This window comes from Pseudophryne corroboree, chromosome 6 (assembly GCF_028390025.1).
Source record: "Pseudophryne corroboree isolate aPseCor3 chromosome 6, aPseCor3.hap2, whole genome shotgun sequence".
NCBI classification, from domain to species: domain Eukaryota; kingdom Metazoa; phylum Chordata; class Amphibia; order Anura; family Myobatrachidae; genus Pseudophryne; species Pseudophryne corroboree.
In genome coordinates, this window is record NC_086449.1 from 29,591,829 (window position 1) to 29,613,780 (window position 21,952).

At 45.7% G+C, this 21,952-nt stretch overlaps 1 protein-coding gene across 1 annotated transcript; it reads right to left on the reverse strand.

Annotated features, from left to right (window-relative positions):
• Nucleotides 1-2,446: 2,446 nt before the first annotated feature.
• LOC134934164 (extracellular calcium-sensing receptor-like) lies at nt 2,447-6,609 on the reverse strand. Its single transcript, XM_063929660.1, has 5 exons — nt 6,601-6,609; nt 5,535-6,362; nt 4,589-4,816; nt 3,536-3,659; nt 2,447-3,454 (listed from the first exon to the last, which is right to left on the reverse strand). Exons 1-5 carry the CDS (start codon nt 6,607-6,609, stop codon nt 2,529-2,531), a joined length of 2,115 nt encoding a protein of 704 aa, XP_063785730.1. The 3' UTR covers nt 2,447-2,528.
• Between the last annotated feature and the right edge of the window lie 15,343 nt (nt 6,610-21,952).

Sequence of the window (21,952 nt, forward strand, 5' to 3'; positions counted from 1 at the left end):
GCTGAGCCAAACTACAGTCATTTTGAAGGGAAATCATATAGTATACAGAATCTGGCCTCCCAAATTCTTAACCTTCAGGTCCTGCACGCCCCAAAGTACATTATTCACCCTCTCCCTATTTCAAACTTCTCCAAGCACAATTCATAATAATTTTGTCATAATTTCTGCAATCGGTCAGATAGCTGCTTCTTGGAAGAACCCATTGTATCACTTCAGTCTGCAATAGAGTTTGGTAGAGTATATGGCAGCCTAACTTTTACTCTTTCCCCTTTATTCTGTCACTTTTGTCTCTCCTCACTCAACTTTTGTTACTCCCTAAATCTCCAGCCTAATTATGATTCATACTACCTCTAACCTATCTCACTCTGCCAATGATCACCTCCTTCTGACTGATCACTTACTCTCACCTTCAGTATTTCTCCTGGGACACCCCAATACCTCTGAAATGCCCACCAGCACCCAATTAGACATGCCATTACTAACTCTCCAACCTCTGAATTTCAAATAGGAGAGGTACTCCAACTGCCACCTAACATCACCGGATGGAACTCACTGGCAGTTGGTGTGGCTCCCCTATTTGAATTGTGGACTGTGCTGCAGCCCCACCTCTGGAACCATCACTGGTGATTTCTTTAAAATTATAGCTTTTGTGTGCTGGGCCCAAACCCTATTGTAATGAGATATAAATATGTAAGCTGAGATCTGTAATTATTTAATCATGCATATTTGTAAAGTTATATGCTTGTCTAAATTGGTCTGTCTCTGTACTTGTGTAAATTGTTATGTTTCCTCCCAATATACCATGTTGTGGAACCCTTGTTGCACTTATTGTAAATAAAAAAATGACAATTAAAATTATATATTTGCTCATCAATTTGTTGTAATGGTCCACCAATCTGTATCAATGAAAGACAGAACTGCTGTTAAGTGATCCTAGAGTATCAAAGTGAACTGATGCATTTCATCAACAGGGACCTCATCAGAGAGAGTGAAATATATATATGTAATACACAAGTCATGATTATACAGTAAATAGAGGTGAAATACTTTATACCTCTGTGAAGGAGAGGTACAAAGAACAGCGCGTACCTCCTCCCTGGTATCCGTTCACATGGTCGACCATGTTATGGTCGACAGTCATTAGGTCGACCACTATTGGTTGACATTGATATGGTCGACATCGACACATGGTTGACACATAAAAATGGTCGACACATGAAAGGTCGACACATGAAAAGGTCGACATGAGTTTTTTAACTTTTTTTCTTTTGGGGAACTTTTTCATACTTTACGATCCACGTGGACTACGATTGGAACGGTAATCTGTGCCGAGCGAAGCGGTAGCGTAGCGAAGGCACCATGCCCGAAGCATGGCGAGCGAAGCGAGCCATGCGAGGGGACGCGGTGCACTAATTGGGGTTCCCAGTCAATTTACGCCAAAAACGACACAAAAAAGTTATAAAAATCATGTCGACCTTTTCATGTGTCGACCTTTCATGTGTCGACCATGTGTCCATGTCGACCATGTCAATGTCAACCAATAGTGGTCGACCTAATGACTGTCGACCATAACATGGTCGACCATTCATACCGGACCCTTCCTCCCTGAGGTTACTAAACCCATTATTTGGTACCTTTGTCCAGAACTGGCTAAAGTATTAGTAGTAAAGGTCATGTAAGAAGAAAATGTGAGCTAGGGGCCTCCAAATACACTCTCCTATAACAAACGTTCCTTCAAGCATTAAGACAACATCATAATAATATCAAAAGATTGTGATGAAATAAAAGAAAATCTATATTCACATAGACCAAACATACTGGTAAGATCCTGTCCTCTTGCTGATCTAGAAAGCCAGCGCAAAGTGAATACCCACCAAGGTCTTTCATCATCTGTAACGTCTTACATATCATCTTCTCGATTTAAGAATAGGTTTGAAAATTTCAGAAAAAGGCACATTCAAAACTCAGAAGAGGAACACAAAGGTTCTGATTTACAGTTGACCTACAGTAACACCAATCCACCTCTCTCCAATCCATGATGAATACTGCAGCTAATTTTGTGCTCATTATTACCCTTCATTGCATGATTCTTATGTTCATGTATTATTCTTACACTATGTTGATTTTACCCTAACTGCATTCATGTTTTATTGTCTGCCCTTTCGACTGTACAGTCTGGCGCTATGTTGTCATATAAATAAATGATGAAGATCAGACTGTAACTTTCATTTTTATATATGAACAAATAAAATGAAATGGCGGTAACCTCACCATACTGAATGTCTATCTATTTGTCTTTCAATAAACATGAAATTCCCATATGGAACCTTCTTTGAGCCCTATTAAGGCTTATTCAGGTGGTAGCAAAGAGAGAACGTCAAATGTGGGTGGGACTCCAAGCAACACATTATGCCCCTGTCCCAGGGGATACATATTTTTGGTACTATACACATTAGAATTAATGTTATACATGTTTTCTTTTTTCTGTTAATTTTATTATTATCATGCTCAGTTGTCATTTTCCCATTCTATTGCTTGGTTTCTATTGAAGTCTCTTTTTTCGTACCCAAGAGATTTTCTTTGGAGTTCTTGTTAGGTCGGAACACTATGATAAAACACTTAGGCAGAAACATGCAGGTGACAAGGGCCCAGCTCGATGACAGGATAGCGAATATCTCCATGGCCACTGTATACTTTCCCTGTGAGCTGAGAGAGGCCGGGATGTAGGACACCCAGACAGTGAGGAAGGCCAGCATGCTGAAGGTGATGAACTTGGCCTCATTAAAGCTATCAGGTAGTCTTCTGGCCAAGAAGGCAACAATGAAGCTGATGGAGGCCAACAGACCAAGGAACCCCAACATACTCCAGAAAGCAGTGCGGGAGTTTTCATTACATTCAACCACAATAATTCCAGGTTGGGTTTCAGTGTTATTCTGTTGAAAAGGAGGGGCAGCAACAATCCAACTGACGCACAAAAGGAATTGTAGGAGTGAGCAGAATAGGATGATCATGTAGGACACTTGAGGTGTGGTCCATCTTTTTAGGCTGCTTCCCGGTCTGGTGGCCATGAAGGCAAAAACTACCATGATGGTTTTGGCTAATACACAGGAGACGCAAATGGTAAACACCATTCCGAATGCTGCCTGACGCAGGAGACACTTCTCAGGCTGAGGGTAACCAATGAAGACCAAAGAGCATAGGAAGCATAATGACAAGGACACCAACAGAATACAGCTCAACGTATAGTTATTTGCTCTGACAATCGGCGTAGACTTGTAGTGAATGAAAAGTTTAAAGATGGATATTGGGATCGAAGAGGACGAAACACTTATAGCCACCAAAATGATCCCCAATGGTTCATCATAAGACAGAAACTCAATAGGTTTTTCTAAACATCTGTCCTTCTGAGCATTGGGCCACATATCCCAAGGACATTTGAAACAGTCTATGGAATCTGAAGGATCAAGGAAAAGTGTAAACACATTCAATACGGTTTTCTAAACATCAAGCATTAGTTATTTATTAATCTTCTCACCAGTTTGGTTAGAGATCTCTCCTTGAGGACAAGAGACACATTCAAAGCAGCAAATAGGTTTACCTCTACGAGCGGCCTTTCTGAATCCTGTGGGACAGCTCTCACTACAAGTGGAAATGGGAACCTGGTAGGAAATCAAAAAGCTAACGAATATATGTGAAGATACCAGTAAAGATCTGATTGGGGTTGTTATAAGTCACAGAGAAACTACTGTTCTTAAATACACAATTATGCAGATCAAAAATGGGCAGTAATTATCAACAGTTTGTATTTTGCACCAGGCTGTGAGAGGGGATGGTTGTGGTTAGGCTGTGGTAGAGAGAGGGTTAGGGTTAGGCTGCAGGAGGGGAGGGTTAGGGTTCAGCTGTGGGTAGGGAGGGTTAGGCTGTGGAAAGGGAGGGTTAGGCTGTCGGAGGGGAGGGTTAGGGTTAGGCTGTGGGTAGGGAGGGTTAGGCTGTGAGAGGGGAGGGTTAGGGTTAGACTGCAGGAGGGGAGCGTTAGGGTTATGCTGCTGGTGGGAGGGTTAGGGTTAAGCTGTGGGAAGGGCGGGATAGGGTTAATCTGCGGTAAGGGAGGGTTATGTTTAGGCTGTAATAGGGGAGGTTTAGGCTGCAGGATGGGAGGGTTAGGGTTATGCTGCTGGAGGGAGGGTTAGGGTTAGGCTGTGGGAGGAGAGGGTTAGGGTTAGGCACTAGGAGGAAGGTTAGAGTTAGGCAGCAGGAGGGGAGTGTTAGGGTTATACTGTAGGAGGGGTGGGTTAGGGATAGGCTGTGAGAAAAGAAGTTAGGGTTATGCTGGGGAAGGGAGGGTTAGGGTTAGGCTTTGGGAAGGGAAGGGTTAGGATTAGGCTGTAAGAGGAGAGGGTTAGGCTGGAGAAGGGGAGGGCTAGGGATAGGCTGTGGGTGGAGAGGGTTAGGGTTAGGCACTAGGGGAAAAGGTAAGAATAGGCTATGGGAATGTTAGTGTTACATTTTGGGTGGGCAGGTTTAGGGTTACACTGTGGGAGAGGAATTTGTTCTTTCTTCCTCTGGATGACAACATGATTACATTTACCTCCTGGGCGCCATGTTCCCACCACAGTGAACTTGAGTTGATGGTAAAAATATCTCCAGAGGATGCCACAGTGTCATAGCTTCCGACTTTCACTTGGGTCATCGAACCATCTGGTCTCCTCTGCCAGTTGACAACATCATACGTCGCCGGTGGGTTCCCATTCTCATCAAAGAAAACTTCTCTTTTGTTCCTCAGTGTCACTCGTACTTTCCTAAAATAGTGCAGTAGCTGGGGAAAGCGCAGGGAAATGGTGGCTCTTTAGTTTCCATGTCTCTCCAGGGCTATGTCTTAAACATTGCAACAAAATCCATTAGATGTTTAGGTATTTTCTCACACAAATGTATCAAAAATTGATAATGTATCTTATAATAACAGAAAACAATTTACGTGTGCACAAGTCTCATTATCGGTAGAGTTTTGAGAATTTTCTGCCATTTTCCTCCTGAGATCACCGGCTATAGTAAACATCCTGCCACGGCAGACACCTTTGGGTTTTAGATCTCAAACTAATCTTAATCTATGTGTTATGGATCTCTATAATAAACAAAACTGTCTGATTACGGAATTTAGAATACATGGTGCCCCATTGACAGAAAAATGGGATGAACATCTCTGTTGCATCAAAACTCAAAAAGATCTTTACAGACCACTACTTCCACAGGTACCCAATGCCCTGACTCATACAGTTTTGCCTAAAGAAGTGGCTCTCAACGTCAATTCTCAAGAACCCTCAACTGGTCATGTTTTTGGGATTTCTGTCTGTGGAATCATGTGGAATAATGATTGACAGAGCAAAATAGATATACTCACTTGTTTATGATAAAAAACATCCACAAAACATGACCTGTTGGGGGTGCTTAAGGACTGGAGTTTGGAACCAATGGCTTAAAGTATTATTTAATAAAAAAAAAAAAATCTCAATTTTTAAGACAACATAAAACTGTACCTGACATGGTTTAAATCTCCATAAACCCGTACATTTCCCACCAGGAAGAGAACCATCCAAGTACTTGCAGTATCTCAGGTCATCAAGAGCCTTTGCAATGACATATACAGCCGTGTAAACATTATAAGAGGTTCTTAGACTTGACACATCATTATAGAGATTATGGATGCTCATTAGGTCCTCGTCTCCTCTACAAATGCTCATTTCATTCACTGTGTCAGAGAAGTTGTTTTGTGGAAGGAATGTGCATTCAAATGCCTCTTCCCAGAAGATCTTGGACCACTTACTGCCAGGGGTTTGGTATGGATTAATGCTGTTGAGATATTCTTGGAAGCCAGGGATCTTTGAGCTGTGGTAAGCAAAACCGAGAGTGCCAGATAGAAGTGGAGAATATTTATCTACTGAGAGTACATTGGAGACGGACCAAGCTTCACTAGCTACAAAGATTTTTCCAGTTACTTTTTGTGCCATCATCTCTTCGAATAACGGGATGAGGTAGATGTCGGTAGAGAAAGCTACCACAACTTTAGCAGTTGAGATCTTGATGACCTTAGCAATGTCACGGATGTTCTTGTAGGACAGCACACTTGTTATATATTCTGTAAAGGCCACACAGGCGCCAGACCTCGCAATCTCCTGTTTAATCACCTTGATGCCCTCTTGGCCATAATCAGTGTCAGAAGCAACAAGACCTACCCATGTCCATCCAAAATGGTTCACCATTTCTGCTAGCCCCTGGGACTGGAAAGCATCACTTGGAACAGTCCTGAAGAAGGAAGGAAATTGTGTCCTATCACTCAGAAGGGAGCTGGTTGAGAAGTAGCTGATCTGTTGGGTAGAAGGGTTTAAAAAAAAAACAATAAATAAATAAAAAGTTTAATGATTTTATTTAACAGTTTCTTATATAGTGCAGCATATTCTGTTGCGCTTTACAATTGGAACAACAGTAATAGAACAAGACTTGGCAAAAACAGACATTAAACTTGTGTTTAAATAAATACATAATGGCCAAAATGAACATAACAATATTTAAATATAGAAACCCCCACTTCATACTTCAGTTTACCTTTTTCATGTTTATATTTACCTATTTTATGCTTGTGGTTTTCAAGTTTCTTTGAAATTTTGTTATTTATGTATGTTTTGAAAGTGTTTAGCCACTTTAGGTAGAAGACCACCCCAATGTTAGTGATGTGCACCGGAAATTTTTCGGCTTTTGTGTTTTGGTTTTGGATTCGGTTCCGCGGACGTGTTTTGGATTCGGACGCGTTTTGGCAAAAACTCCCTGAAAAGTTTTTGTCGGATTCGGGTGTTTTTTTTACAAAAAACCCTCAAAAACAGCTTAAATCATAGAATTTGGGGGTCATTTTGATCCCATAGTATTATTAACCTCAATAAACATCATTTCCACTCATTTCCAGTCTGTTCTGAACCCCTCACACCTCACAATATTATTTTTAGTCCTAAAATTTGCACCGAGGTCGCTGGATGACTAAGCTAAGCGACCCAAGTGGCCGACACAAACACCTGGCCCATCTAGGAGTGGCACTGCAGTGTCAGACAGGATGGCACTTCAAAAAATAGTCCCCAAACAGCACATGATGCAAAGAAAAATGAAAGAAAAAAGAGGTGCAAGATGGAATTGTCCTTGGGCCCTCCCACCCACCCTTATGTCGTATAAACAGGACATGCACACTTGAACAAACCCATCATTTCAGCCACAGGGTCTGCCACATGACTGTGACTGAAATGACTGGTTGGTTTGGGCCCCCACCAAAAAAGAAGCAATCAATCTCTCCTTGCACAAACTGGCTCTACAGAGGCAAGATGTCCACCTCCTCCTCATCCTCCGATTCCTCACCCCTTTCACTGTGTACATCCCCCTCCTCACAGATTATTAATTCGTCCCCACTGGAATCCACCATCTCAGGTCCCTGTGTACTTTGTGGAGGCAATTGCTGCTGGTGAATGTCTCCACGGAGGAATCGATTATAATTCATTTTGATGAACATCATCTTCTCCACATTTTCTGGAAGAAACCTCGTACGCCGATTGCTGACAAGGTGAGCGGCTGCACTAAACACTCTTTCGGAGTACACACTGGAGGGGGGGCAACTTAGGTAAAATAAAGCCAGTTTGTACAAGGGCCTCCAAATTGCCTCTTTTTCCTGCCAGTATACGTACGGACTGTCTGACGTGCCTACTTGGATGCGGTCACTCATATAATCCTCCACCATTCTTTCAATGGTGACAGAATCATATGCAGTGACAGTAGACGACATGTCAGTAATTGTTGGCAGGTCCTTCAGTCCGGACCAGATGTCAGCACTCGCTCCAGACTGCCCTGCATCACCGCCAGCGGGTGGGCTCGGAATTCTTAGCCTTTTCCTCGCAGCCCCAGTTGCGGGAGAATGAAGGAGGAGCTGTTGACGGGTCACGTTCCGCTTGACTTGACAATTTTCTCACCAGCAGGTCTTTGAACCTCTGCAGACTTGTGTCTGCCGGAAAGAGATACAACGTAGGTTTTAAATCTAGGATCGAGCACGGTGGCCAAAATGTAGTGCTCTGATTTCAACAGATTGACCACCCGTGAATCCTGGTTAAGCGAATTAAGGGCTCCATCCACAAGTCCCACATGCCTAGCGGAATCGCTCTGTTTTAGCTCCTCCTTCAATCTCTCCAGCTTCTTCTGCAAAAGCCTGATGAGGGGAATGACCTGACTCAGGCTGGCAGTGTCTGAACTGACTTCACGTGTGGCAAGTTCAAAGGGTTGCAGAACCTTGCACAACGTTGAAATCATTCTCCACTGCGCTTGAGTCAGGTGCATTCCCCCTCCTTTGCCTATATCGTAGGTAGCTGTATAGGTTTGAATGGCCTTTTGCTGCTCCTCCATCCTCTGAAGCATATAGAGGGTTGAATTCCACCTCGTTACCACCTCTTGCTTCAGATGATGGCAGGGCAGGTTCAGGAGTGTTTGCTGGTGCTCAAGTCTTCAGCACGCGGTGGCTGAATGCCGAAAGTGGCCCGCAATTCTTCGGGCCACCGACAGCATCTCTTGCACGCCCCTGTCGTTTTTTAAATAATTCTGCACCACCAAATTCAATGTATGTGCAAAACATGGGACGTGCTGGAATTTGCCCACATGTAATGCACGCACAATATTGGTGGCGTTGTCCGATGTCACAAATCCTCAGGAGAGTCCAATTGGGGTAAGCCATTCTGCGATGATGTTCCTCAGTTTCCGTAAGAGGTTGTCAGCTGTGTGCCTCTTATGGAAAGCGGTGATACAAAGCGTAACCTGCCTAGGAACGAGTTGGCGTTTGCGAGATGCTGCTACTGGTGCCACCGCTGCTGTTCTTGCTGCGGGAGGCAATACATCTACCCAGTGGGCTGTCACAGTCATATAGTCCTGAGTCTGCCCTGCTCCACTTGTCCGTGGTTAAGTGGACATTAGGTACAACTGCATTTTTTAGGACACTGGTGACTCTTTTTCTGACGTCTGTGTACATTTTCGGTATCGCCTGCCTAGAGAAATGGAACCTAGATGGTATTTGGTACCGGGGACACAGTACCTCAATCAATTCTCTAGCTCCCTGTGAATTAACGGTGGATACCGGAAACACGTTTCTCACCACCCAGGCTGCCAAGGCCTGAGTTATCCGCTTTGCAGCAGGATGACTGCTGTGATAATTCATCTTCCTCGCAAAGGACTGTTGGACAGTCAATTGCTTACTGGAAGTAGTGGTCTTCCGACTTCCCCTCTGGGATGATGATCGACTCCCAGCAGCAACAACAGCAGCGCCAGCAGCAGTAGGCATTACACTCAAGGATGCATCGGAGGAATCCCAGGCAGGAAAGGACTTGTCAGACTTGCCAGTGACATGGCCTGCAGGACTATTGGCTTTCCTGTGTAAGGAGGAAATTGACACTGAGGGAGTTGGTGGTGTGGTTTGCAGGAGCTTGGTTACAAGAGGAAGGGATTTAGTTGTCAGTGGACTGCTTCCGCTGTCACCCAAAGTTTTTGAACTTGTCACTGACTTCTGATGAATGCGGTCCAGGTGACGTATAAGGGAGGATGTTCCAAGGTGGTTAACGTCCTTACCCCTACTTATTACAGCTTGACAAAGGCAACACACTGCTTGACACCAGTTGTCCGCATTTGTGTTGAAATAATTCCACACCGAAGAGGTGATTTTTTTTGTATTTTGACCAGGCATGTCAATGGCCTTAATCATCCCACGGACAACAGTTGTCTCCCCGGGTGCCTGACTTAAACAAACCACCTCACCATCAGAATCCTCCTTGTCAATTTCCTCCCCAGCGCTAGCAACACCCATATCCTCATCCTGGTGTACTTCAACAGTGACATCTTCAATTTGACTATCAGGAACTGGACTGCGGGTGCTCCTTCCAGCACTTGCAGGGGGCGTGCAAATGGTGGCAGTGTTGGGAAGGTCAGGCATCGCAACCGACACAATTGGACTCTCCTTCGGGATTTGTGATTTAGAAGAACGCACAGTTCTTTGCTGTGCTTTTGCCAGCTTAAGTCTTTTCATTTTTATAGTGGGAGGATGAGTGCTTCCATCCTCATGTGAAGCTGACCCACTAGAACATAGGAGAGGGCCTCAGCCGTTCCTTGCCACTCCGTGTCGTAAATGGCATATTGGCAAGTTTACGCTTCTCCTCAGACGATTTTAATTTAGATTTTTGGGTCATTTTAATGAACTTTTGTTTTTTGGATTTTACATGCTCTCTACTATGACATTGGGCATCGGCCTTGGCAAACGACGTTGATGGCATTTCATCGTCTGGGCCATGACTAGTGGCAGCAGCTTCAGCACGAGGTGGAAGTGGATCTTGATCTTTCCCTATTTTACCCTTCACATTTTTGTTCTCCATTTTTTAATGTGTAGAATTATATGCCAGTAATATATCAATAGCAATGGCCTACTACTATATATACTGCGCACAACTTAAATGCACCACAGGTATGGATGGATAGTATACTTGACGACACAGAGGTAGGTAGAGCAGTGGCCTACTGTACCGTACTGCTATATATTATATACTGGTGGTCAGCAAAATTATGCACTGTCCTACTACTATATATATACTGCGCACAACTTAAATGCACCACAGGTATGGATGGATAGTATACTTGACGACACAGAGGTAGGTAGAGCAGTGGCCTACTGTACCGTACTGCTATATATTATATACAGGTGGTCAGCAAAATTATGCACTGTCCTCCTACTATATATATACTGTACAAAACTTAAATGCACCACAGGTATGGATGGATAGTATAATTGACGACACAGAGGTAGGTAGAGCAGTGGCCTACTGTACCGTACTGCTATATATTATATACTGGTTGTCAGCAAAATTATGCACTGTACTCCTACTATATATACTACAATGCAGCACAGATATGGAGCATTTTTAAGGCAGAGAACGTTTAATACTGGTGGTCACTGGTCAGCAAAACTCTGCACTGTACTCCTCCTATATAATACTGCTGGTCCACAGTCCCCACAATAAAGCAGTGTGGGCACAGATAATTGCATCACACTGAGCACAGATATGGAGCGTTTTTCAGGCAGAGAACGTATAATACTGGCGGTCACTGGTCACTGGTCAGCAAAACTCTGCACTGTACTCCTCCTATATAATACTGGTGGTCCCCAGTCCCCACAATAAAGCAGTGTGAGCACAGATATTTGCAGCACACTGAGCACAGATATGGAGCGTTTTTCAGGCAGAGAACGTATAATACTGGTGGTCACTGGTCAGCAAAACTCTGCACTGTACTCCTTCTATATAATACTCCTGGTCCCCAGTCCCCACAATAAAGCAGTGTGAGCACAGATATATGCATACTTGCCGACTTCTGGGCTGCTCTCTCCGGGAGAGAGCAGCCCGTCGGCTCAGCGGGGGGGGGCTGGCAGTCAGATGACGCGCAAGGGGGGCGGCCGGAGGCGGAACGGGGCGTGGCTTATGGAACGCGTTATTTAAGCCACACCCCCACTGTGTAATGCCGCGATTACCGGCATTATACAGCAGGGGGCGTGGTTACGATGACGCGATTCAACAAGAATCGCGTCATCGCCTGCCCAGACCGCCCACTTTACTCGTTAAGTGGGCGGCGGGCAGGGGGTGACTCCCGTAAATCGGGAGACTTGCCTGCTTTTCCGGGGGGCCGGGAGGGTCACCCGTTTTGCGGGAGCCTCCCGGCCATTCCGGGAGGGTAGGCAAGTATGGATATATGCAGCACACTGAGCACAGATATGGAGCGTTTTTCAGGCAGAGAACGTATAATACTGGTGGTCACTGGTCATCAAAACTCTGCACTGTACTCCTCCTATATAATACTGGTGGTCCTCCCCAGTCCCCACAATAAAGCAGTGTGAGCACAGATATTTGCAGCACACTGAGCACAGATATGGAGCGTTTTTCAGGCAGAGAACGTATAATACTGGTGATCACTGGTCAGCAAAACTCTGCACTGTCCTCCTTACTATATAATACTGCTGGTCCCCAGTCCCCACAATAAAGCAATTAGCACACTGAGCACATATATCTGCAGCACACTGAGCACAGATATGGAGCGTTTTTCAGGCAGAGAACATAGATATTTGCAGCACACTGAGCACAGATATTTGCAGCACACTGAACATAGAAACTGAGAGGACGCCAGCCACGTCCTCTCACGATCATCTCCAATGCACGAGTGAAAAATGGCGGCGACGCGCGGCTCCTTATATAGAATACGAATCTCGCGAGAATCCGACCGCGGGATGATGACGTTCGGGCGCGCTCGGGTTAACCGAGCAAGGCGGGAGGATCCGAGTCTGCCTCGGAACCGTGTAAAATGGGTGAAGTACGGGGGGGTTCGGATTCCGAGGAACCGAACCCGCTCATCACTACCCAATGTACTGTGTCATTTGGGATCTTTGAGCAGATGCATTAGTGGGTACCAAGCAGGAGGTGTACAGTATAATGAGCCTAATTCAGACCTGATCGCAACAGCAAAATTTTTCTCTAATAGGCAAAACCCTGTGCAGTGCAGGTGGGGTAGATGTAACATGTGCAGAGAGAGTTCGATTTGGGTGGGGTATGTTCAAACTGAAATCTAAATTACAGTGTAAAAATAAAGCAGCCAGTATTTACCCTGCACAGAAACAATATAACCCACCCAAATCTAACTCTCTCTGCACATGTTACATCTGCCACACCTGCACTGCACATGCTTTTGCCCATTAGAGAAAGATTTTACTTTTACGATCAGGTCTGAATTAGGCCCCATGTCTTTGATTGGTCAGTAATTATTAGAGATGAGCGGGTTCGGTTCTCAGAGAACCGAACCCCCCCGAACTCCACGTGGTTTACACGGGTCCGAGGCAGGCTCGGTTGTTCCCGCCTGACTCGGAAAACCCGAACGAGGGAAAACGTCATCATCCCGCTGTCGGATTCTCGCGAGATTCGGATTCAATATAAAGAGCCGCGCGTCGCCGCCATTTTCACTCGTGCATTGTAGAGAGAGCAGAGAGGACGTGGCTACGTTCTCTCAGTGGCAGATCTCAATATCAGTGCTCAGTATCAGTGTTTACTTACTGCTGCTCAGTAATACTAGTAGTGTGTCTCTCTTGTGCTGCATATTACTGCTCAGTGTCAGTTCTTGTATCCTCATCAGTGCTCAGTATCACTGCTCATTGTCTTGTGCTGCATTGTGGTGCTCAGTAATACTACAGTACATTACTAATATACTAGTCCAGTGTCTTGTGCTGCATCTTGCTGCTCAGTGTCAGTTCTCAGTAGTATCATCGGTGCTCAGTATCACTGCTCATTGGCTTGTGCTGCATTGTGGTGCTCAGTAATACTACAGTACATTACTAATATACTAGTCCAGTGTCTTGTGCTGCATATTGCTGCTCAGTGTCAGTTCTAGTATCCTCATCAGTGCTCAGTACCACTGCTCATTGTCTTGTGCTGCATTGTGGTGCTCAGTAATACTACAGTACATTACTAATATACTAGTCCAGTGTCTTGTGCTGCATCTTGCTGCTCAGTGTCAGTTCTCAGTAGTATCATCATCAGTGCTCAGTACCACTGCTCATTGTCTTGTGCTGCATTGTGGTGCTCAGTAATACTACAGTACATTACTAATATACTAGTCCAGTGTCTTTTGCTGCATCTTGCTGCTCAGTGTCAGTTCTCAGTAGTATCATCATCAGTGCTCAGTACCACTGCTCATTGTCTTGTGCTGCATTGTGGTGCTCAGTAATACTACAGTACATTACTAATATACTAGTCCAGCGTCTTGTGCTACATCTTGCTGCTGTAGGGTGCTGTGGTAGTGTCCTGTCACTGTGCATAGGCCATCATCATTCCAGTCACAGTGGTATCTGGTATCTATCTAGTGGTATCTAATTCCAGACATTACCGCCGTCTAATTCTAGATATATTACTGGCATATAATTCCAGACATTAAAAAATGGAGAACAAAAATGTGGAGGGTAAAATAGGGAAAGATCAAGATCCACTTCCACCTAGTGCTGAAGCTGCTGCCACTAGTCATGGCAGAGACGATGAAATGCCATCAACGTCGTCTGCCAAGGCCGATGCCCAATGTCATAGTAGAGAGCATGTAAAATCCAAAAAGCAAAAGTTCAGTAAAATGACCCAAAAATCGAAATTAAAGTAGTCTGAGGAGAAGCGTAAACTTGCCAATATGCCATTTACGACACGGAGTGGCAAGGAATGGCTAAGGCCCTCTCCTATGTTCCTCATGACTAGTGGTTCAGCTTCACATGACGATGGAAGCACTCATCCTCCCGCTAGAAAAATGAAAATAGTTAAGCTGGCAAAAGCACAGTAAAGAATTGTGCGTTCTAAATCACAAATCCCCAAGTAGAGTCCAAATGTGTCAGCGGGTGTGATGCCTGACCTTCCCAACACTGGCCGGGAAGAGGTGGCTCCTTCCACCACTTGCACGCCCCCTGCAAGTGCTGGAAGGAGCACCCACAGTCCAGTTCCCGATATTCCAATTGAAGATCTCACTGTTGAAGTACATCAGGATGAGGATATGGGTGTTGCTGGCGCTGAGGAGGAAATTGCCGAGGAGGATTCTGATGGTGAGGTGGTTTGTTTAAGTCAGGCACCCGGGGAGACACCTGTTGTCCGTGGGATGATTAAGGCCATTGGCATGCCTGGTCAAAATACAAAAAAAAAAATCACCTCTTCGGTGTGGAATTATTTCAACAGAAATGCGGACAACAGGTGTCAAGCCGTGTGTTGCCTTTGTCAAGCTGTAATAAGTAGGGGTAAGGACATTAACAACCAAGGAACATCCTCCCTTATACATCACCTGGAGCGCATTCATCAGAAGTCATTGACAAGTTCAAAAACTTTGTGTGACAGCGGAAGCAGTCCACTGACAACTAAATCCCTTCTTCCTCTTGTACCCAAGCTCCTGCAAACCACACCACCAACTCCCTCAATGTCAATTTCCTCCTTAGACAGGAACGCCAATAGTCCTGCAGGCCATGTCACTGGCAAGTCTGACGAGTCCTCTCCTGCCTGGGATTCCTCCGATGCATCTTTGAGTGTATCGCCTACTGCTGCTGGCGCTGCTGTTGTTGCTGCTGGGAGTCAATTGTCATCCCAGAGGGGAAGTTGGAAGACCACTTGTACTACTTCCAGTAAGCAATTGACTGTCCAACAGTCCTTTGCGAGGAAGATGAAATATCACAGCAGTCATCCTGTTGCAAAGCGGATAACTCAGGCCTTGACAACTATGTTGGTGTTAGACGTGCATCCGGTATCCACCGTTAGTTCACAGGGACTTAGAGAATTGCTTGAGGTAGTGTGTCCCCGGTACCAAATACCATCTAGGTTCCACTTCTCTAGGCAGGCGATACCGAGAATGTACACAGACATCAGAAAAAGAGTCACCAGTGTCCTAAAAAATGCAGTTAACCACGCACTTAACCACGGACATGTGAACAAGGGGAGCAGGGTAGACTAAGGACTATATGACTGTGACAGCCCACTGGGTAGATGTATTGCCTCCCACAGCAACAACAGCGGCGGCACCAGTAGCAGCATCTCGCAAACGCCAACTCCTTCCTAGGCAGGCTACGCTTTGTATCACCGCTTTCCATAAGAGGCACAATGCTGACAACCTCTTACGGAAACTGAGGAACATCATCGCAGATTGGCTTACCCCAATTGGATTCTCCTGGGGATTTGTGATATCGGACAACGCCACCAATATTGTGCGTGCATTACATGTGGGCAAATTCCAGCACGTCCCATGTTTTGCACATACAATTAATTTGGTGGTTCAGAATTTTCTGAAAAATTACAGGGGCGTGCAGGAGATGCTGTCGGTGGCCAGAAAAATTGCGGGCCACTTTCGTCATTCAGCCACCGCGTGCCGAAGACTGGAGCGGCAGTAAACACTTCATGAACTGAAGGACCTGCCAATGATTACTGACATGTCGTCTACGGTCACTGCATATGATTCTGTCACCATTGAAAGAATGGTGGAGGATTATATGAGTGACAGCATCACTGTAGGCATGTCAGACAGTCCGTACGTATACTGGCAGGAAAAAGAGGCAATTTGGAGGCCCTTGCACAAACTGGCTTTATTTTACCTAAGTTGCCCCCTCTCCAGTGTGTACTCCGAAAGAGTGTTTAGTGCAGACGGTCACCTTGTCAGCGATCGGCATAGGAGGTTACTTCCAGAAAATGTGGAGAAGATGATCATCAAAATGAATTATAATAAATTCCTCCGTGGAGACATTTACCAGCAATTGCCTCCAGAAAGTACACAGGGACCTGTGATGGTGGATTCAAGTGGGGATGAATTAATACTCTGTGGGGAGGAAGATGTACACTGTGAAAGGGGTGAGGAATTGGGGGATGAGGATGAGGTGAACATCTTGCCTCTGTAGAGCCAGTTTGTGCAAGGAGAGATTGATTGCTTCTTTTTTGGTGGGGCCCAAACCAACCAGTCATTTCAGCCACAGTCGTGTGGCAGACCCTGTCGCTAAAATCATGGGTTTGTTAAAGTGTGCATGTCCTGTTTATACAACATAAGGGTGGGTGGGAGGGCCCAAGGACAATTCCATCTTGCACCTCTTTTTCTTTTATTTATCTTTGCATCATGTGCTGTTTGGGGACTATTTTTTGAAGGGCCATCCTGCGTGACACTGCAGTGCCACTCCTAGATGGGCCAGGTGTTTGTGTCGGCCACTTGTGTCGCTTAGCTTAGTCATCCAGCGACCTCGGTGCAAATTTTAGGACTAAAAATAATATTGTGAGGTGTGAGGTGTTCAGAATAGACTGGAAATGAGTGGAAATTATGGTTATTGAGGTTAATAATACTATAGGATCAAAATTACCCCCAAATTCTATGATTTAAGCTGTTTTTGAGTTTTTTTTAAAAAAACACCTCAATCCAAAACGCATTCGAATCCGACAAAAATTCGAAATGGAGATTTTACCAAAAAGCGTCCGAATCCAAAACACAACCGCGGAACCGAATCCAAAACCAAAACACAAAACCCGAAAAGTGTCCGGTGCACATCTCTAGTAATTATTGCCAATCCATTTCTGTGTAGCCCATGAGGTTACGCAGACCGGCTGCCGCAGCTCCATCGCTCAGGCCAGGAAATCTCCATCAGAAGATGGTGACTCAGACCTTGGCACTCCCACCAAACGGACACAGACTGACAATCAACTGATGCCTGCAGCCCTAATGCGCCCAACGACACAGAACCCTTACTGCACATGTGCAATGTGTAATGTATCCAACATCTGTACATTGTAACTGTAGTCACTTAGCATTAGTGATGAGTGGGTTCGGTTTCTCGGAAACCGAACCCCCCCGAACTTCACCTTGTATACACGGGTCCGAGGCAGGTTAGAACCTTCCCGCCTTGCTCGGCTAACCCGTGCGCGCCCGAACATCATCATCCCGCTGTCGGATTCTCACGAGATTCGGATTCTATATAAGCAGCCGCGCATCGCCGCCATTTTCTCACTCGTGCATTGGAGATGATAGGGAGAGGACGTGACTGGCGTCTTCTCCGTTTATTGTAGAAGTTGATTGGTTTATTGCTTAATTGTGGGGAGGATTGGTGAGCAGCTGTTAGGAGTACAGTGCAGAGTTTTGCTGATAAATGACCAGCAGTTTTTATCCGTTCTCTGCCTGAAAAAAACGCTCCATACCATATCTATGCTCAGTGTGCTGCATAATATATCTGTGCTGAGTGCTCACACTGCTTAATTGTGGGGACTGGGGAGCAGCTATAGCAGGAGTACAGTGCAGAGTTTTGCTGACAGTGACCACCAGTATACGTTGTCTGCCTGAAGAAAAACACTCCATATCTGTGCTCAGTGTGCTGCTTTATTGTGGGGACTGGGGACCACCAGTATAATTAATATTATATAGGAGGAGTACAGTGCAGAGTGCACTGCTGTACCTACCTCTGTGTCGTCATCCATTAAGTATACTATCCATCTACATTCTATACCTGTGGTGCATTTTAGTTTTGCAGTTTGCTGACACAGTGTCCACCAGTATACTATATATAGCAGTACGGTAGGCCACTGCTGTACCTACGTCTGTGTCGTCACTCGTCATCCATTAAGTATACTATCCATCTACATTCTATACCTGTGGTGCATTTTAGTTTTGCAGTTTGCTGACAGTGTCCACCAGTATACTATATATAGCAGTACGGTAGGCCACTGCTGTACCTACCTCTGTGTCGTCACTCGTCATCCATTAAGTATACTATCCATCTACATTCTATACCTGTGGTGCATTTTAGTTTTGCAGTTTGCTGACAGTGTCCACCAGTATACTATATATAGCAGTACGGTAGGCCACTGCTGTACCTACCTCTGTGTCGTCACTCGTCATCCATTAAGTATACTATCCATCTACATTGTATACCTGTGGTGCATTTTAGTTTTGCGCAGTAAATATAGTAGTAGGCCATTGCTATTGATACTGGCATATAATTCCACACATTAAAAAATGGAGAACAAAAATGTGGAGGTTAAAGGGAAAGATCAAGATCCACTTCCACCTCGTGCTGAAGCTGCTGCCACTAGTCATGGCAGAGATGATGAAATGCCATCAACGTCGTCTGCCAAGGCCGATGCCCAATGTCATAGTAGAGAGCATGTAAAATCCAAAACACAAAAGTTCAGTAAAATGACCCAAAAATCAAAATTAAAAGCGTCTGAGGAGAAGCGTAAACTTGCCAATATGCCATTTACGTCACGGAGTGGCAAGGAACGGCTGAGGCCCTTGCCTATGTTCATGGCTAGTGGTTCAGCTTCACGGCTGAGGCCCTGGCCTATGTTCATGGCTAGTGGTTCAGCTTCACATGAGGATGGAAGCACTCATCCTCTCGCTAGAAAAAAGAAAAGACTTAAGCTGGCAAAAGCACAGCAAAGAACTGTGCGTTCTTCTAAATCACAAATCCCCAAGGAGAGTCCAATTGTGTCGGTTGCGATGCCTGACCTTCCCAACACTGGACGGGAAGAGCTTGCGCCTTTCACCATTTGCACGCCCCCTGCAAGTGCTGGAAGGAGCACCCGCAGTCCAGTTCCTGATAGTCAAATTGAAGATGTCACTGTTGAAGTACACCAGGATGAGGATATGGGTGTTGCTGGCGCTGGGGAGGAAATTGACAAGGAGGATTCTGATGGTGAGGTGGTTTGTTTAAGTCAGGCACCCGGGGAGACACCTGTTGTCCGTGGGAGGAATATGGCCATTGACATGCCTGGTCAAAATACAAAAAAAATCAGCTCTTCGGTGTGGAATTATTTCAACACAAATGCGGACAACAGGTGTCAAGCCGTGTGTTGCCTTTGTCAAGCTGTAATAAGTAGGGGTAAGGACGTTAACCACCTCGGAACATCCTCCCTTATACGTCACCTGCAGCGCATTCATCATAAGTCAGTGACAAGTTCAAAAACTTTGGGTGACAGCGGAAGCAGTCCACTGACCACTAAATCCCTTCCTCTTGTAACCAAGCTCCTGCAAACCACACCACCAACTCCCTCAGTGTCAATTTCCTCCTTACCCAGGAAAGCCAATAGTCCTGCAGGCCATGTCACTGTCAAGTCTGACGAGTCCTCTCCTGCCTGGGATTCCTCCGATGCATCCTTGAGTGTAACGCCTACTGCTGCTGGCGCTGCTGTTGTTGCTGCTGGGAGTCGATCGTCATCCAAGAGGGGAAGTCGGAAGACCACTTGTACTACTTCCAGTAAGCAATTGACTGTCCAACAGTCCTTTGCGAGGAAGATGAAATATCACAGCAGTCATCCTGCTGCAAAGCAGATAACTCAGGCCTTGGCAGCCTGGGCGGTGAGAAACGTGGTTCCGGTATCCATCGTTAATTCAGAGGCAACTATAGACTTGATTGAGGTACTGTGTCCCCGGTACCAAATACCATCTAGGTTCCATTTCTCTAGGCAGGCGATACCGAAAATGTACACAGACCTCAGAAAAAGACTCACCAGTGTCCTAAAAAATGCAGTTGTACCCAATGTCCACTTAACCACAGACATGTGGACAAGTGGAGCAGGGCAGACTCAGGACTATATGACTGTGACAGCCCACTGGGTAGATGTATTGCCTCCCGCAGCAAGAACAGCAGCGGCGGCACCAGTAGCAGCATCTCGCAAACGCCAACTCGTTCCTAGGCAGGCTACACTTTGTATCACCGCTTTCCAGAATAGGCACACAGCTGACAACCTCTTACGGCAACTGAGGAAGATCATCGCAGAATGGCTTACCCCAATTGGACTCTCCTGGGGATTTGTGACATCGGACAACGCCAGCAATATTGTGCGTGCATTACATCTGGGCAAATTCCATCACGTCCCATGTTTTGCACATATCTTGAATTTGGTGGTGCAGAATTATTTAAAAAACGACAGGGGCGTGCAAGAGATGCTGTCGGTGGCCCGAAGAATTGCAGGCCACTTTCGGCATTCAGGCACCGCGTACTGAAGACTGGAGCTCCACCAAACATTCCTGAACCTTTCCTGCCATCATCTGAAGCAAGAGGTGGTAACGAGGTGGAATTCAACCCTCTATATGCTTCAGAGGATGGAGGAGCAGCAAAAGGCCATTCAAGCCTATACATCTGCCCACGATATAGGCAAAGGAGGGGGAATGCACCTGACTCAAGCACAGTGGAGAATGATTTCAACGTTGTGCAAGGTTCTGCAACCCTTTGAACTTGCCACACGTGAAGTCAGTTCAGACACTGCCAGCCTGAGTCAGGTCATTCCCCTCATCAGGCTTTTGCAGAAGAAGCTGGAGAGATTGAAGGAGGAGCTAAAACAGAGCGATTCCGCTAGGCATGTGGGACTTGTGGATGGAGCCCTTAATTCGCTTAACCAGGATTCACGGGTGGTCAATCTGTTGAAATCAGAGCACTACATTTTGGCCACCGTGCTCGATCCTAGATTTAAAACCTACGTTGTATCTCTCTTTCCGGCAGACACAAGTCTGCAGAGGTTCAAAGACCTGCTGGTGAGAAAATTGTCAAGTCAAGCGGAACGTGACCCATCAACATCTCCTCCTTCACATTCTCCCGCAACTGGGGGTGAGAGGAAAAGGCTAAGAATTCCTAGCCCACCCGCTGGCAGTGATGCAGGGCAGTCTGGAGCGAGTGCCACTGCTGACATCTGGTCCGGACTGAAGGACCTGCCAACGATTACTGACATGTCGTCTACTGTCACTGCATATGATTCTCTCACCATTGAAAGAATGGTGGAGGATTATATGAGTGACCGCATCCAAGTAGGCACGTCAGACGTACGTATACTGGCAGGAAAAAAGAGGCAATTTGGAGGCCCTTGCACAAACTGGCTTTATTCTACCTAAGTTGCCCTCCCTCCAGTGTGTACTCCGAAAGAGTGTTTAGTGCAGCCGCTCACCTTGTCAGCAATCGGCGTACGAGGTTACTTCCAGAAAATGTGGAGAAGATGATGTTCATCAAAATGAATTATAATCAATTCCTCCGTGGAGACATTCACCAGCAGCAATTGCCTCCAGAAAGTACACGGGGACCTGAGATGGTGGATTCCAGTGGGGACGAATTAATAATCTGTGAGGAGGGGGATGTACACAGTGAAAGGGGTGAGGAATCGGAGGATGATGATGAGGTGGACATCTTGCCTCTGTAGAGCCAGTTTGTGCAAGGAGAGATTGATTGCTTCTTTTTTGGTGAGGGCCCAAACCAACCAGTCATTTCAGTCACAGTCGTGTGGCAGACCCTGTCGCTGAAATGATGGGTTCGTTAAAGTGTGCATGACCTGTTTATACAACATAAGGGTGGGTGGGAGGGCCCAAGGACAATTCCATCTTGCACCTCTTT